The 14,770-nt window shown below is 47.4% G+C and overlaps 1 protein-coding gene and 1 non-coding gene across 2 annotated transcripts in view; both read right to left on the minus strand.

Moving 5' to 3' along the window:
* Positions 1-14,770, minus strand: part of PRICKLE2 (prickle planar cell polarity protein 2) — a 103,077-nt gene that overhangs the window by 45,448 nt on the left and 42,859 nt on the right. The window contains exons 4-6 of the mRNA XM_022572644.2: positions 13,523-13,726; positions 8,587-8,773; positions 2,177-3,049 (exon numbers count right to left, since the gene is read on the minus strand). Of these exons, the coding sequence (XP_022428352.1) occupies positions 2,177-3,049; positions 8,587-8,773; positions 13,523-13,726 (1,264 nt within the window). The remainder of the gene's footprint in view (positions 1-2,176; positions 3,050-8,586; positions 8,774-13,522; positions 13,727-14,770) is intronic.
* LOC149748301 (small nucleolar RNA SNORA18) lies at positions 7,770-7,900 on the minus strand. The gene has a single exon (XR_016394783.1). It is a non-coding gene; the product is annotated as a small nucleolar RNA SNORA18 (small nucleolar RNA).

Consider the following 14,770-nt stretch of genomic DNA (forward strand, 5'->3'; position numbering starts at 1 on the left):
ATGCCGTGGAGCACCTGGGCCCGTGAGCCATGGCCGCTAAGCCTGCGCGTCCGGAGCCTGTGCTCCGCAACGGGAGAGGCCACAACAGTGAGAGGCCCGCGTACCGCAAAAAAAAAAAAAAAAGCTGGGTGGCTTAGGGCAAGTCCTTCAACCTCTGTGTGCCTCAGTTTCTTCAACTCTGAAGTGAGAATTTTAAGAGTACCTTTCAAAGGGTTGTGATGATTTAATTAAGTGAGTGAATATTTATCAAGTGCTTGGAACAATGTTTGGCACATGGCAAGAGCTCTATCACTCTTAGTTGAATAAATAAACATCCCTGCAAGTGGCAACAACCAGCTGGGGCTGAGTGGTGGCCGTCCCTCCATCCAGGGCTGATGTGCATCAGGTTGTCACAGCCTCCACCCAGACAGACACATTAGACTCTGGGAATCTCTACTGTAAGGGACAGAAGTGCATCTCCCTCCTCGGTGTCCTGCCAACAAGGGGTACAGACACTTAGTGCATCTTAGAGCAGCATTTCCCAAGCTATCTGTAGTGAAGGACCAGTTTCTTTTTTTGTTTTTGCTTTTTTTTTTTGCGGTACGCGGGCCTCTCACTGTTGCGGCCTCTCCCGTTGCGGAGCACAGGCTCCAGACGCGCAGGCTCAGCGGCCATGGCTCACGGTCCCAGCCGCTCCGCGGCATGCGGGATCCTCCCGGACCGGGGCACAAACCCGTGTCCCCTGCATCGGCAGGCGGACTCTCAACCACTGCGCCACCAGGGAAGCCCGAGGACCAGATTTTTTAATTTTCAGTCCATTGTGGCGGCCTGATATGGGACCCACCTGAGCAGGACTCATACCCAGCACTTGCCACAGACAACTCGCCCGTGGGTCTACAACACCGAGTGGTCTGCACCTGGACCCATGAGACGAGCCCACTGGATGTGCACTTGGATGTCCCAGCAATGTCAGACTGCTCTAAGAGTTTCTAAACACTGTCAATTTCAGTACTTATCTCGGGGTGCACTGCGGACAGCCCCGATCCTCAGGTTACACTTTGAGTAGTGGCATCTTAGAGGACACTGACATCATCTTCACAGGTACGGAAAACAGCTGGAAAATTTGGTTGGCCAGAACAGTCAACGGAGTGTCTGTTTGTCTGTCTCTCCCAACACTTCTGTCCTTCTCAGCCTGCCTGCCTTCTCCTTGTCCATCCCCATTTCTTTCATCTTTATCTACACATTAAAACCAGCTCCCGGGCTTCCCTGGTGGCGCAGTGGTTGAGAATCTGCCTGCTAATGCAGGGGACACAGGTTCGAGCCCTGGTCTGGGAGAATCCCACGTGCCGCGGAGCAACTAGGCCTGTGAGCCACAACTACTGAGCCTGCGCGTCTGGAGCCTGTGCTCCGCAACAAGAGGCCGCGATAGTGAGAGGCCCGCGCACCGTGATGAAGAGTGGCCCCCGCTCACCGCAACTAGAGAAAGCCGTCGCACAGAAACGAAGACTCAACACAGCAAAAATAAATTAATTAATTAATAAACTCCTACCCCCAATATCTTCTTTAAAAAACAAAAAAAAATCCGGCTCCCTAATGAGATACTGGGGTTCAGGACAGCCACGGAAGCTGTCATGGATGCTTTGATGTCCCAGGCGGCACCCCGTTTCATGAGTACCCCCCTCCAGCTCACTGCCACCCCTTCTCCTGAATGTTGCCTTTGGCTGACGGGAGCTGTCTTGCCCCCGTGCCCACATCCACATCCTTATCCCCAGGTCACTCTCCAGCAGCCCTGGGCCAATGACTGACACGGTGATGCAAAACGTCAGCCCCCTTGTCCCAAGAAGGAACCAACCGTGTGGTACAACTCATCCTCCAGAGACCCCTGTGGGCTCAGGCTGAAGCTAGACTCCAGCCCAGACACCATTCTTCACTTGGGTCCTCCCCCCGCCCTAGCCTGTTTCTCTCACTCCCCTTCCTTGGGAGCATGTCCTCAACACATCACAGGCACCCTAATCCCTGCCTCAGGCTCTGCTTAAAGGGAATCCAGTCAAAGACAGAAGCCATCGACACTTGGGTTCACCTTCCTCAACGACCCGGCGGATGAGAGCACACGGCGGGCACAACGCGCAAACCTTGAGGACTGGCATCAGGTCACCCCGAGAGTCCGCTCGCTGTGCTCCAGGTAAACAGAACTCACCTGTTGTGTTAGACAGCGCCAGCGATTCCATGGAGCCCCGCGGGGTCTGCTCTGTGGGCGTCATGTCCTCAGTATATTTCAGTGAACTGATCGGATGACGGGTCCGACACTGCTGAGTGGACATGCCCCCTTCCTCTTCCATCTCCTCCTCATATTTGGGGACTTGGATGCTGCCTCGGTTTTCGCTGAAGCTCTGGCTGGACATATCACTGTAGCTCTCCTGGGACCTCAGCCTTCCCGGGTAATAGTCTTCTCGGCATTCCTTGATGAAGCTGCCACCGTGCCCCTTCATGGCCAGCGATGAGCTCCTTTTGGGGTTGCTGAAGTGCTTGGCCCACATGTCGGGCTGGGCCCCGGCCCCTTGCCCTCCCGGACTGTAGGAAGTTCTGATGTTGCACTGGCTGAGGAGCTGCAAGGGGCTCTGTGACTGGTTCTGCTCCATCTTGTTCCCGTAATGGTACGGCTCGTCCCGGCTCCTCCAGATGGGGTCCCGGTTGAGGCTGGGTGTCTGGCTGGACAGGCTGAGCAGGTCCATCTGCAGCGACAGGGGGTCCACGTCAGCTGACAGCCGGTTGGAACTCACCTGAAGCTGGCTGTGTTGGTTCAGCATGGGCTCTTCTGTCTTGCCCTTGTTCTTGCCGATTTTGGCGCTGCGCCGGGACTCCTTGGCCCGGGCGTTCTGGAAGGCTGAATCAGAAGAGTCAGAGCCATCGGGGTCCTCCCCGGCACTGCAGGCCCGTGAGCAGAAGATCTGGCCTTGCTTGGGGAGGAACGGCCGGCCCAGGAGGGACTTCTTGCAATGAGCACAGCAGAAACAGGCCTCAGTGGCATGCCAGTGCTGGCCGTCATAGGTCATCTGACCTTGGTCGATCCCTGGGAAAAGAAGAGACATGAAGAGGCTGACGAGCTGCTCAGAGCTATTACGTGACGACATAAAACACACAGCGCCCTGGTTTGGCTGAGGCTTCCAGATGCAGCAGAATAAAATGTCAATAAATCAATGATCAGGCCCCCGTGTAAATAGCAGTCATGTCCTATTAGGACAGCTCCCTCGTTCTACCCAGTCAGGTCCTTCTTAACTCATTTGCTCTGAGTGCAGAGAAACTAAATCCAAATGGCCTGTCCATGAATCCTTCCGCCTGGGGCGCGTTCCTCCAGATAAACAGCAATAATGATACTAGGGTGTGAGAAGCACTGCTTTAAATGCTTTGCGTGTATGTAAACTTACTTAACTTCTCAACTGTACGAGGTAGGTTTCTAATATTACGTCCATTTTTCAGAGGAGAAAACAGAGGCAGAGGAGGTTAAATAACTTGCTTAATGTAAAGGAGCTAGGAATCATAGACGAGATCTATACCCAGGAAGTCTTGTTCCTAAACACGACCTCGATAATCATCTTTCAGTCTGCTTAGGGGTCTGCTCAAACGGCAGCTCCATGGGGAAGTCTTCCTGTCCCCCCCTAAAAGCTACTCTCCACCACTCTCCACCCTCACCTGCTGTATTTTCTTCACAGCATGGATACTGCTTGACATTGAGCCACTACATATGTGCATGTGTTAATTACTAAAAGTGAAGTTGTACGATGAAGTTTCTGGGATATCTCCAGGAACATGGCCTGGTACATCGTAGGGGCTCTTCATGTGTGGAATGGATGAATGAATTGAATTCCATCACCAGTGCCTGGCATTCCAAAGGGTAATTACTTCAGCAGTTTAGTGGAAAGGAAAAAAGTGGACTTCAGCTCATGGTAAGGAAAAACTTGGATGTAGTCTGTCAAAGACATCACCTCACCATAAGCATGCATATCCTTTGCGTAACTTCTGTCCCGTGCCCGGGCTGTGTCTCGTTTACATAACATTCTTACACCTGCTTCTGGGAGCCTCCCATAGCCCCTCTTGTGTCTCAGAGTCTCTTCTGCCCTCTTCTGGTTACAGGACTTAACTTCCCTGTGGGACACCATCTCCCTGCCACCCTTGGGCCATGAGCTTTGGGCGGGGCTAAAGCCACACCTGGACCAGCACTGGCCAGTAAAAACACCATATCTCCCAGCCCAGTTACTAGTTCAAGGGTGGGCACCTGACCTGCACCGGGGCCAAAGGGAGAGTCACCTGGGACTGTTGCTAAGGGAGCGACACAGGGAGACTCTCTTTTGACAGCAGTTGCTAAATGGGCAGAATGGGAGCCGGGAGCTGTGGGACCTACCTCCCAACCTCCCATAGGGAGAGCCTGCTGAAAATGCAGACCCAGCAGTGACTGTGGGATGGGAAGGGACCTCTGCAAGAATCCTGATGTCTAGCGATCAATGCCTCTTCCGAAAGGCAGTACCAATGTGAACTTTCACCTTTGGTGGCTGAGAGTCCTGAGTCTGAACTTTCCAAGAGTAACCTCTAGAAAATTGTCTAGAGAGGCTGTGAACAAGAAACAGGGGAAAGGAGAAGGGCAAGAACAAAAGGCAGATGGCACAGCAGCCTCTCCAGGCCCTCCCCATGTACCCCTCACTTCCCTTTATGTCCCTGGAGCCCAGGGAGAGAGAAGCGTAAGGTAAATTCTTCTCCTAGGAGCTCCTCCCTGAACTAAGGGGTCTCTGTTTATTCAGGAGTCAGGCCCTAGGGACCAAGCGGGGATTTTTAGCAGGACAGGAGCAACCACAAGGGTCACTCCAAGATCAGAGGGACAGTGAATCAACTCCCTTTCAGCACCACATTCCCAGGAGGAGTGAGAACTGGCAGGGGAGGGGCTAGAGACAGCAGGCGCAAAGCTGGGGCTCCAAAAACATTTTCTCCTCCCTCAGGCTGCCGGGGGAAGCAGGGGCAGGCAGCACAGGCAGGCTGAACTCCCTGGTGAGGCATCAGGACTCGGACAAACGCAAGTTCAAATCGCAGCTCCACGCCATGCCAGCTGGTTGTAAACATGCTGAAGCCCGTCAGCTTGGTTCCAATCTTGGCTGGGCCGCTGTTGGGCTGTGTGACCCTAGGCAAGTGGCTTCATGTCTCTGTGCCTGAGTCTTCTCCACAATAAAACAGGGATAATAATAGTACTTACTTCGGAGGGCTGCTTGAGAACTAACTGAGTTAAGATGCAGTGAGTGCTCTGCTAACTCTTCCCAGCCCTCTTCTTGAGATTTTATTAGGTCTCAATGCCTGTCTCCCTCTCTGCTCTGAGGGCCGCTACCTGGATGCTGTCCAAGAAAGAACTCTGAGGATGGCTCGGCCCTCCCTCCCCTCTCCCCTGTTCCCTCTCCTCCAGAGAGCTTCCACTGACATCCCAGCTGCCCTGGGTCCTCAGTGTGAGCTCCAACTCAGCACAGCATCCCAGGCAGCTGCAGCCTTATCCACTGCCTTTCAGAGGTGTGCAGCAAGTCCAGTTCCTATGGGCTGTTCCTCCACCAGCTGCCTCCCTGTGCTTCTGCGAGGAAACATACTCAGATGCGGCAGCGGGGGCCTAGTTCTGGGGATGGGGGCCTCACAGAAGGCCGGGCCGCGGTAGGGAGAGCGGAGTGGGAGGCATGTTCCAAAGCGGCCCAGCAGGCAGTGAGACGTGGTCCCTGATAAACATCAACGATGTCAGATGGTGCTCTGAACTGCTCCTGAACTCTAAACATCTGGAAAAGGGCTCGGCCGTTCCACATCTAAGCGTTCCTTTTTTATTCCCTCCCTAAGCCCTTTAAGTACTTCTCTGAGGGTGTATGTGTCTACTGCTGCTACAGCCTCGGTATGTTTATAGGACTATTTACTCTGCTGTGAGCAGGCAAAAGTACCGTTGCCCTGGCAACGGCTTCCTGCTGTAGGGTCCGCACTGAGTGGCTGTATAAATAGGGAATATTTGGATAATATGGTCAGAGCAAAGCACCCAGACACTGCGGTATGTGTGATATACAGAGCATACCCTTTCTCTGTTGCAAGAAAAGTATGTTGTACAGAAAAGTGGATTTAGGAAAAGAAAAATCAGGGACAGCATTTTAACCACAGCAGTGATAATACTGCAGGCCACAGTGGTCCCCTTTTCTGATAAAGCACTGATGCCTTTTTATGGCTTTCAGAGGGAAGGAGAAGGGAATGCCAATCAAAGCTAAAAAGAAGACAGAAACAGAAGAAAACAGGGAACTTCTGAGGTGTACATGCTGCGGTGACATATTTCCTCTTGTCCAAGCTACTGAGCAAAAATTCTAAGTGGCAGTTTCTGGAGAGGCTTTTAAGCCTCAGTGGAAAGGGACAGAAGAAATAGAAATACTAACAAGCAGGGGGTATGTCTGCCATAGGTAAGTTGTCTATACTCAGCCTCTCTCAGCTGAGCAGGCACCTCCCTGCAGACCCAGAAGCCACAGTGAGCAGTGCTGGGTCAGCACCCTCACACCATTTCCCCTGATCGAGTCCCACCCCTCGCCCTTCCTCACCTGCCCCACCACCTGTCCAAATCAAGCTCATTTCCTAGCTCTTAGAATAAAGGGAGGTATGTCTGTTTAACCTCTTTGACCCTGTGAGAAATGCATCAGGCTGTGACAGGGGGAGGTTTTTAGGGGTTGGGGACAGGGGATTTTCGCAACACCCCAGCCCCCAGAAGGGAACGCTGCTGGACCAAGGTTGGTACAGCAAGGCTCCACCCTGGGCCTGGCAGGGACTCCAGCGCAGAAGGGCTCCACAGAAGTGGGCCTGAGTCCACAGGATGGACTCAACGACAAAGGACCACTAAGCATACAGCAGATGCCTCCCAGCGGGGCACAACAGGCTCTCAAACTGATTATCTCCATATCTCCCAACTACAGGTAAGAAGCTGGCAGCCTCCGAGCAGACTTCTTGGAACTGCACAAGCCACAGGAAGATCAGGCTGCTGGTCTCAAAGACATTCATCTGCTGCCAACTTTTTTTTCTCTTTTTAAAGGGCAGCTCATTCTCAAGGTGCCAGAACAGGAAAGCTGAATAAGAAGCTACAGATGCAGCATGATCGGGAATAGCATTGAAGGGCTGAACAAATCAGTTACTTGAAAAGGGAAAATGATTTTCACCATCTCATATCTGCCACTTCTTTGGGGAGTTTATAGCTTCTGAGCTATTTGAGGTTCTCTCACTTTGTTTTTGGCTGGGTCAGCTTTTGCTGATTTTTTTTTTTTTTTTTTTTTTTTTTTTTTTTTTTCCCACACAAAAAGGGTTTTTATTATGTGTAACACAGTTATTTAAGTCAATAAATTTTTAAGGAATTTCACACGTTCTGATTCTTTCCACTGCCAATCACCTTAGTTCCTCCAAACTCATAAATCTTCAAGATAAAATAGCCCTTTCAAAAAGAAGTTATCATGTGAGTCAGCCCACAATTCTTTTAGTTAGGCTTCTTTGATCTCCAATGAAATATGGACACACTTCAAAATTCCCCACCTGTAATCTTTCGGATCCAATTTCCTCAAGTGATTTACTTTAGGACCATGTTTAGGGTCAGGAGATGGATCTGCCTGGTTCTGAATATGACACCCTCTAAAAATGTATTAGGTTCAAATCATATTCACTCCTAAGCCATCACGCCCTAGAACAGTACAGATCATTGGGATATGCCAATACCTAAGATAAAAAGTTCGTTAGGTTTTTCATAGTTTACTTGGCAGCTCTGTCTTGTAGTTCTTTCCCACAGATCTAACAGGTAGTTCTATGAGTAAAGGAAACCACACAGTTAATCTATGAGGCGTTTCCAACGATGTAGGTTTACAGAAAAAGCCCCATCGGGATAGACCTCAACTGATTTTTTTTTAAAGACATGCATGCCAGAAACCATTTGGTTTCCTTGACTATCTCTTCCTACCACGAGGACTGCTTTGTTTCCTCCCTCTGCTGACCCCCGAGGTTTTCCGAGGAGGCTGTGGAAGACATCTGTTTACATTTTCCCCTCATATCTTCCTCTGAGACCTCTCCTCCTCCCTTTGGTAGTGGGACTGTATACCTTGGGGGTGGGTTTATGATTCAGGCAGACCAATGGGAACTCCCTATTCTTTTCTTTCCAGGGTGGAACAGATGACCAAATGAGGGGCTACAGCATTCCTATTTGGAGGACCTGACTTGGATATTGGAAAAAACACGATCCCATCCTTCTAGAGAATACCAGTGCTAAGACTAAGTGTAGCTGGGTGGGTCATCTTGGCCACCTTGCGAAGGCAGCTTGCTTCCAAATGATGCCAAGAGAAAGCAAATTGAGCTGAGACACAGAGGGGAAAAAAAGAACCAGACTTTGAATCCTTGAACCATCCTTAACTGAAACCAATTTCTTTCTTGGCTTTTCTGGTACCGTGAGCCACGAAATTTCCTTTGTCACTTAAGGTAGTATCAGTTGGGTTTCTATCACTTACAACCAAAGGGATTCTAACTATACCAGACACAGAGCAGATCCAGTCAGAGTTGGACCAAGCTGAGCACCAAGAGTCGCCTCACCTATGTGTTGGGCACAGGTGTCGCAATATTCTGCGTACAAGGACTCGAAGCAGTGGCAGCAGTAGGGCCTTCCCTCCTTCATGATGTAGCGCTGGCCGCCCAGCACTGTCTCGCATTCGAAGCAGCAGAAGTGTTTCATGTGCCAGTGTCGCCCCTCAGCTTCTGTGCATTCGTCTGCAAAGATGATCTGGCGATGGAGAAGCCAAATGGTCAGTGGATAAGAGCCAGCCATGAGAATGTACTTTAAAGGTGGAAAGCTATGAGGGCCCTAAACTGGAAGGGTAGAGAAATAGGTCCTGTCCACCAATTATTAAACAGAAAATCTATATGTGTATGTTTATTCTCTATCTATATCAGTTCCCACGTGTGGATTTGCCTAAAGCACAATTAAACAGTTTCTGGCCTGGTCGGTGATTAATTTAACCACATTGTATAAAGACAAAGAACATGTTACCCTAAAGAATATAAAGCAGGACTAAAAACTGACAGCTCATGGGCACTTTGGCCATATCGATTTAATCTGGCTTATATACAATATTTTTTTTAAATGAGAAATGTCATATAAACCCCTGGAATCCTGGTTTCTCTTTAGAAAATACGTGTTTGGCAATGTGTGCTACACATTCTTGCATGGCAACAATAAGAGGGGTTGCTGCTTTCAGATGAGTGATGAGTTCTGCAGCTTGTCATTTTTTTTCACCACTCACTGTTACCTTAAAATGAGTCACCTTCATTTACGATAACTGTCTAGCCCTCAGAAGCATTTGTGTTTTGACCCCTAAGACAGAGTTTTTTTACAATTTCAAAGCACAGAATTAAGAGCTTACTGCAGACTACAGTAATCAAGGCAGAAATAAGCTCAAGTGTTTATGGCCAATTGATTACTGACAAGGGTGACAAGGACATTCGATGGAAGAAAGAATACTCTCTTCAACAAATCTGTCTGGGACTGCTGAATAGCCACATACAAAAGGATGAATTTGAACCCCTACCTCACACCACATATAAAAATTAACTCAAAAGGGATCAAAGACCTAAATGTAAGAGGAAAAAAACTATAAAATGTTTAGAAGAAAACACAGGTGTAAATTTTCAGGAACTTGGATCAGACAATCAGGCAATGGTTTCTTAGCTATGACTACTAAAAGCATAGACAACAAAAGAAAAAACAGAAGTTGGATTTCACTGAAATAAAAAACTTTCATGCTTCAAAGGACATCATCAAGAAAGTGAAAATATAACTACCGAATGGGAGAAAATACTTGCAATTCACATATCTGATAAGGGACTAGTATCCAGAATATATAAACAACCCTTACAAAGCTGCAAGAAAAAGAAAAATCACCTAAGTGAAAAAATAGGCAGAAGATTTGACTAGACATTTCTCCCAAAAAGAAGATATGCATATAGCCAATAAATACATTAAACAAATGCTCAACATTATAAGCCATTAAGGAAAAGCCAATCAAAACCACCACAGTATGTCACTTCATACCAACTAAGGTGACCATAATGAAAAAGACAGACAAGAACTGAGAAGAAATTTGTATGGAAACACAAAAGACCCCGAATAGCCAAAGCAATCTTGAGAACGAAAAACGGAGCTGGAGGAATCAGGATCCCTGACTTCAGACTATACTACAAAGCTACAGTAATCAAGACAGTATGGTACTGGCACAAAAACAGAAAGATAGATCAATGGAACAGGATAGAAAGCCCAGAGATAAACCCACACACATATGGTCACCTTATCTTTGATAAAGGAGGCAGGAATGTATAGTGGAGAAAGGACAGCCTCTTCAATAAGTGGTGCTGGGATAACTGGACAGGTACATGTAAAAGTATGAGATTAGATCACTCCCTAACACCATACACAAAAATAAGCTCAAAATGGATTAAAGACCTAAATGTAAGGCCAGAAACTATCAAACTCTTACAGGAACACATAGGCAGAACACTCTATGACATAAATCACAGCAAGATCCTTTCTGACCCACCTCCCAGAGAAATGGAAATGAAAACAAAAATAAACAAATGGGACCTAATGAAACTTCAAAGCTTTTGCACAGCAAAGGAAACCATAAACAAGACCAAAAGACAACGCTCAGGATGGGAGAAAATATTTGCAAATGAAGCAACTGACAAAGGATTAATTTCCAAAATTTACAAGCAGCTCATGCAACTCAATAACAAAAAAACAAATAACCCAATCTAAAAATGGGCAGAAGACCTAAATAGATATTTCTCCAAAGAAGATATACAGACTGCCAACAAACACATGAAAGAATGCTCAACATCATTAATCATTAGAGAAATGCAAATCAAAACTACCATGAGATATCATCTCACACCAGTCAGAATGGCCATCATCAAAAAATCTAGAAACAATAAATGCTGCAGAGGGTGTGGAGAAAAGGGAACACTCTTGCGCTGCTGGTGGGAATGTGAATTGGTACAGGCACTATGGGGAACAGTATGGAGGTTCCTTAGAAAACTACAAATAGAACTACTATACGACCCAGCAATCCCACTACTGGGCATATACCTTGAGAAAACCATAATTCAAAAAGAGTCATGTACCAAAATGTTCATTGCAGCTCTATTTACAATAGCCTGGAGATGGAAACAACCTAAATGCCCATCATCGGATGAATGGATAAAGAAGATGTGGCACATATATACAATGGAATATTACTCAGCCATAAAAAGAAACGAAATTGAGCTATTTGTAATGAGGTGGATAGACCTAGAGTCTGTCACACAGAGTGAAGTAAGTCAGAAAGAGAAAGACAAATACCATTTGCTAACACATATATATGGAATTTAAGAAAAAAAAAATGTCATGAAGGACCTAGGGGTAAGACAGGAATAAAGACACAGACCTACTAGAGAATGGACTTGAGGATATGGGGAGCGGGAAGGGTAAGCTGTGACAAAGCGAGAGAGAGGCATGGACATATATACACTACCAAACGTAAGGCAGATAGCTATTGGGAAGCAGCCGCATAGCACAGGGAGATCAGCTTGGTGCTTTGTGACTGCCTGGAGGGGTGGGATAGGGAGGGTGGGAGGGAGGGAGACGCAAGAGGGAAGAGATATGGGAACATATGTATATGTATAACTGATTCACTTTGTTATAAAGCAGAAACTAACACACCATTGTAAAGCAATTATACCCCAATAAAGATGTTAAAAAAAAAAGAAAAGAATTGAGGAGAATGTGAGAAATTGGAATCTTCATTCATTGATAGTGGGAATGTAAAATGGTGCAGCTCCTCTTGACAACAGTTTAGATTCCCTCAAAAAGTTAAACATAGAACTACCATATGAGCCATCAATTCTACTCCTAGGTATATACTCAAGAGAACAGAAAATATATGTCCACACAAAAACTCGTATATCAATATTCATAGCAGCATTGTACATAATAGTCAAAAAGTGAGAACAATGTAAATGTCTATCAATTAATAAATGGCTAGACAAAATGTGATACATACACACAACTGGTTATTATTCAGCCATGAAAAGGAAAGTACTGATACATGCTGGAACTCGGGTTAACCGCAAAAACACTGTGCTAAGTGAACAAAGCCAGACACAAAAGGTCATATGCTGCATTGATCCACTTATATGAAGTGTCTGGAATATGTAAATTCATGGGGACAGAGACTAGATTACTGGTTGCCAGGGGCTAGAGGGAGGGGAAAAGGGGAGTGACTGCTAATGGACCTGGTGTTACTTTTTCGGTGATGAAAATGATCTGGAATTAGGCAGTAGTGATGGTTGTCCAACTCTGTGAATACACTAAAAACCACTGAATTGTACACGTTAAAAGGGTAAATCTTATGCTGTATGAATAAGATCGCAATAAGCAAAAATTTCAAACCACTTTAATCATCCTATTCTATTTGCCATTAGATAATATTATTAAGTATCATGAGCACCAATTTCCAGATGTGGAAACTGAGGCAGGCAGGAAAAGGGGCTGCCCAGAATCACTAGAACTGGACCAACTACCTGCCCAGAGGGTCCCTTCTGAATATCACTGGTAGCATTAGAATCCAGGTTAGATAAGGCCAATTGACTTCCTTCTAGAAGAGTGAGTCTCTGATTGGCGGCTTTTAAGGAAGAGATGCCCATGGTAATAGTGGACTCTGGATGAAAAAGAGGAGTGTTATTTTCAGGGTCCCACATTGCTGGTTATAGGGTCAGAAAGAACCAAAAACCTACTTTATGCACGAAGAAACCCCTGTCCAAGATCTTTCTCCTAATATGTCCCATAAAATCAGTCAGGTTTAGAACATTCTCCTTTCTGACCCCAACTTTTAAGTTAAACCAGGTTTTCTATCTTTCAGCTCCCAGATCACACCTAGGTGTGCTTCTGCTGGGAGAAAACACCAGGTACGAACCTTGTGTCCGGACTGCTTTCTTACTCGGAAAAGCAAATTCAAGTACCTCTTAAGAGTGTGGGGCACAGGTATCCAGATGGAGTAGCCTTTTGTAAATTGTGGGAGAATCAAATCATGCTACCCATTTTCTTGTCTTCTCAAACCAAACTGTCCCATCAAATCTCAGGAAACCCAAGATTTTAAGATAAACGACACACTATTACTGATGACAACTACTTCCTGGGATTTGGGCTGAAATCTCAAGTTGCACAAAGCCTTTTTTTTTTTAGAGTTCTGAACTGACCTAGTGCCCCTGGAAATGTCCTCAGCCCTAGAAACTGTCTTCCACCTAGCGGCCCATGAGACTGTCACATTCAGTAAAGCAGGTCACAGTCCTGGACATTCTAGCAACGAGGGATGGTGTGGCTTCATTTTTGAAAGGGTTAATATAAGAAGGGAGGGGAGTGGCCTATGGTTTTCTTCCATGCAGGAACCACAGGACAACGTGCTGGCTATGGTGCAACCCAGGGAGCGGGGCGGACTCTGACCTCGTCGCAGGCAGCGCAGCGCGGCTTCAGGCACTCCGCGTGGTGCCTGCCACAGTATATCTTCCCATCTTGGTAAAAGTAGATCAAATCCACCAGGAGCTCGTTGCAGACAGTGCAGATAAAGCAGGGTGGGTGCCAGCAAACACCATGTCCGGCGCGCGACGCAAACACAGCAATGTCCCCGCCGTTGATCTGGCCTCCGCACTGCAAGGCGAACAGAAACGTCAGGAAGAGGAACGCCGGCGCCCCGTCTCTCAGCGCCACGCAGGAAGGATACACGACCACACCGGCATCACTAGCTGGTGACTGAGTGCTTACTTGCAAATCAGTTTCTGTGCTACCTGCTCTACACACAGGCAGGCAGGGTTTTCTTGTCCTTCCCCCACTGCCCCTCCTAGGGCCAACACGAGGAAGACCCTGTCACTGAGAAAATAAGCAATCCCAAAGGTGGGAGAGAAAGGAAAAGTCTGCCAGCAGGAGGTCTCATTATCTTTTAGATACTGCCAACTCCCTCCAGAGGCCCAGCCAGGACTACTGCTAGAAAGAGTAGGCTGTGTGGGGTTTGGGTGATGCGTGAGTGGGGAGGGGGTTTAGAGGGACTCTGGGAGGACCTGGAGGTCTGCACTTTGGAAGGTAGGGAGTGGGTTCATAAAGGTATGCCCACTTATAACCATCTTCTCTAGAAGCCTTTCAGGGATGCTTTTTTTACCTACCATCTTTTTACACAGTCCCGATTGAAAAGGTACCACTCCTAAAGCCAGACTATGAAAAGGGCTTCTTCTTTCTCCCCTTCCTGAGCTTCTCACTCATTTCCTTCCCCTACCCAGAAAGGAACAAGGCAAAAAGTCCCTGATGACCCACGCTTCCAGTTGCGCTTGGGATAAAATGAATACGGTGCAGTCTTTGAGGGAGGAGTAAAGTGTGAGGTAACAGGTCCGGGGGGGGGGGGGGGATGGTGCTCTCTGCTGACCACGGTGTTGGCCTGAGGTTCCCAGCCTGAGGGTCCAGCACTATGACTCCACATGAGTGGCTGGGGGCAATGTCCAAGGAGGAAAAAAGCGACCTCCAAACTGTTCCCACACCTTGGCCATCAGAAGGGTTGTGATGCTTCATAGAAAAGAAAGTCAAGGTCTCATGGAATAGTCTCGGGGGCCTCATTCATGCGAGTGACCAGACATCAGAAAGACACTACGTTATGCAAAGTGCTACCCCTGCCTTTTGTGCTAACGTTGGTAGCTGAGGTATGCA

This window comes from Delphinapterus leucas, chromosome 10 (assembly GCF_059928025.1).
Source record: "Delphinapterus leucas isolate spDelLeu-1000000601 "Yukka" chromosome 10, BTC_Dleu_Yukka2, whole genome shotgun sequence".
NCBI classification, from domain to species: Eukaryota; Metazoa; Chordata; class Mammalia; order Artiodactyla; family Monodontidae; genus Delphinapterus; species Delphinapterus leucas.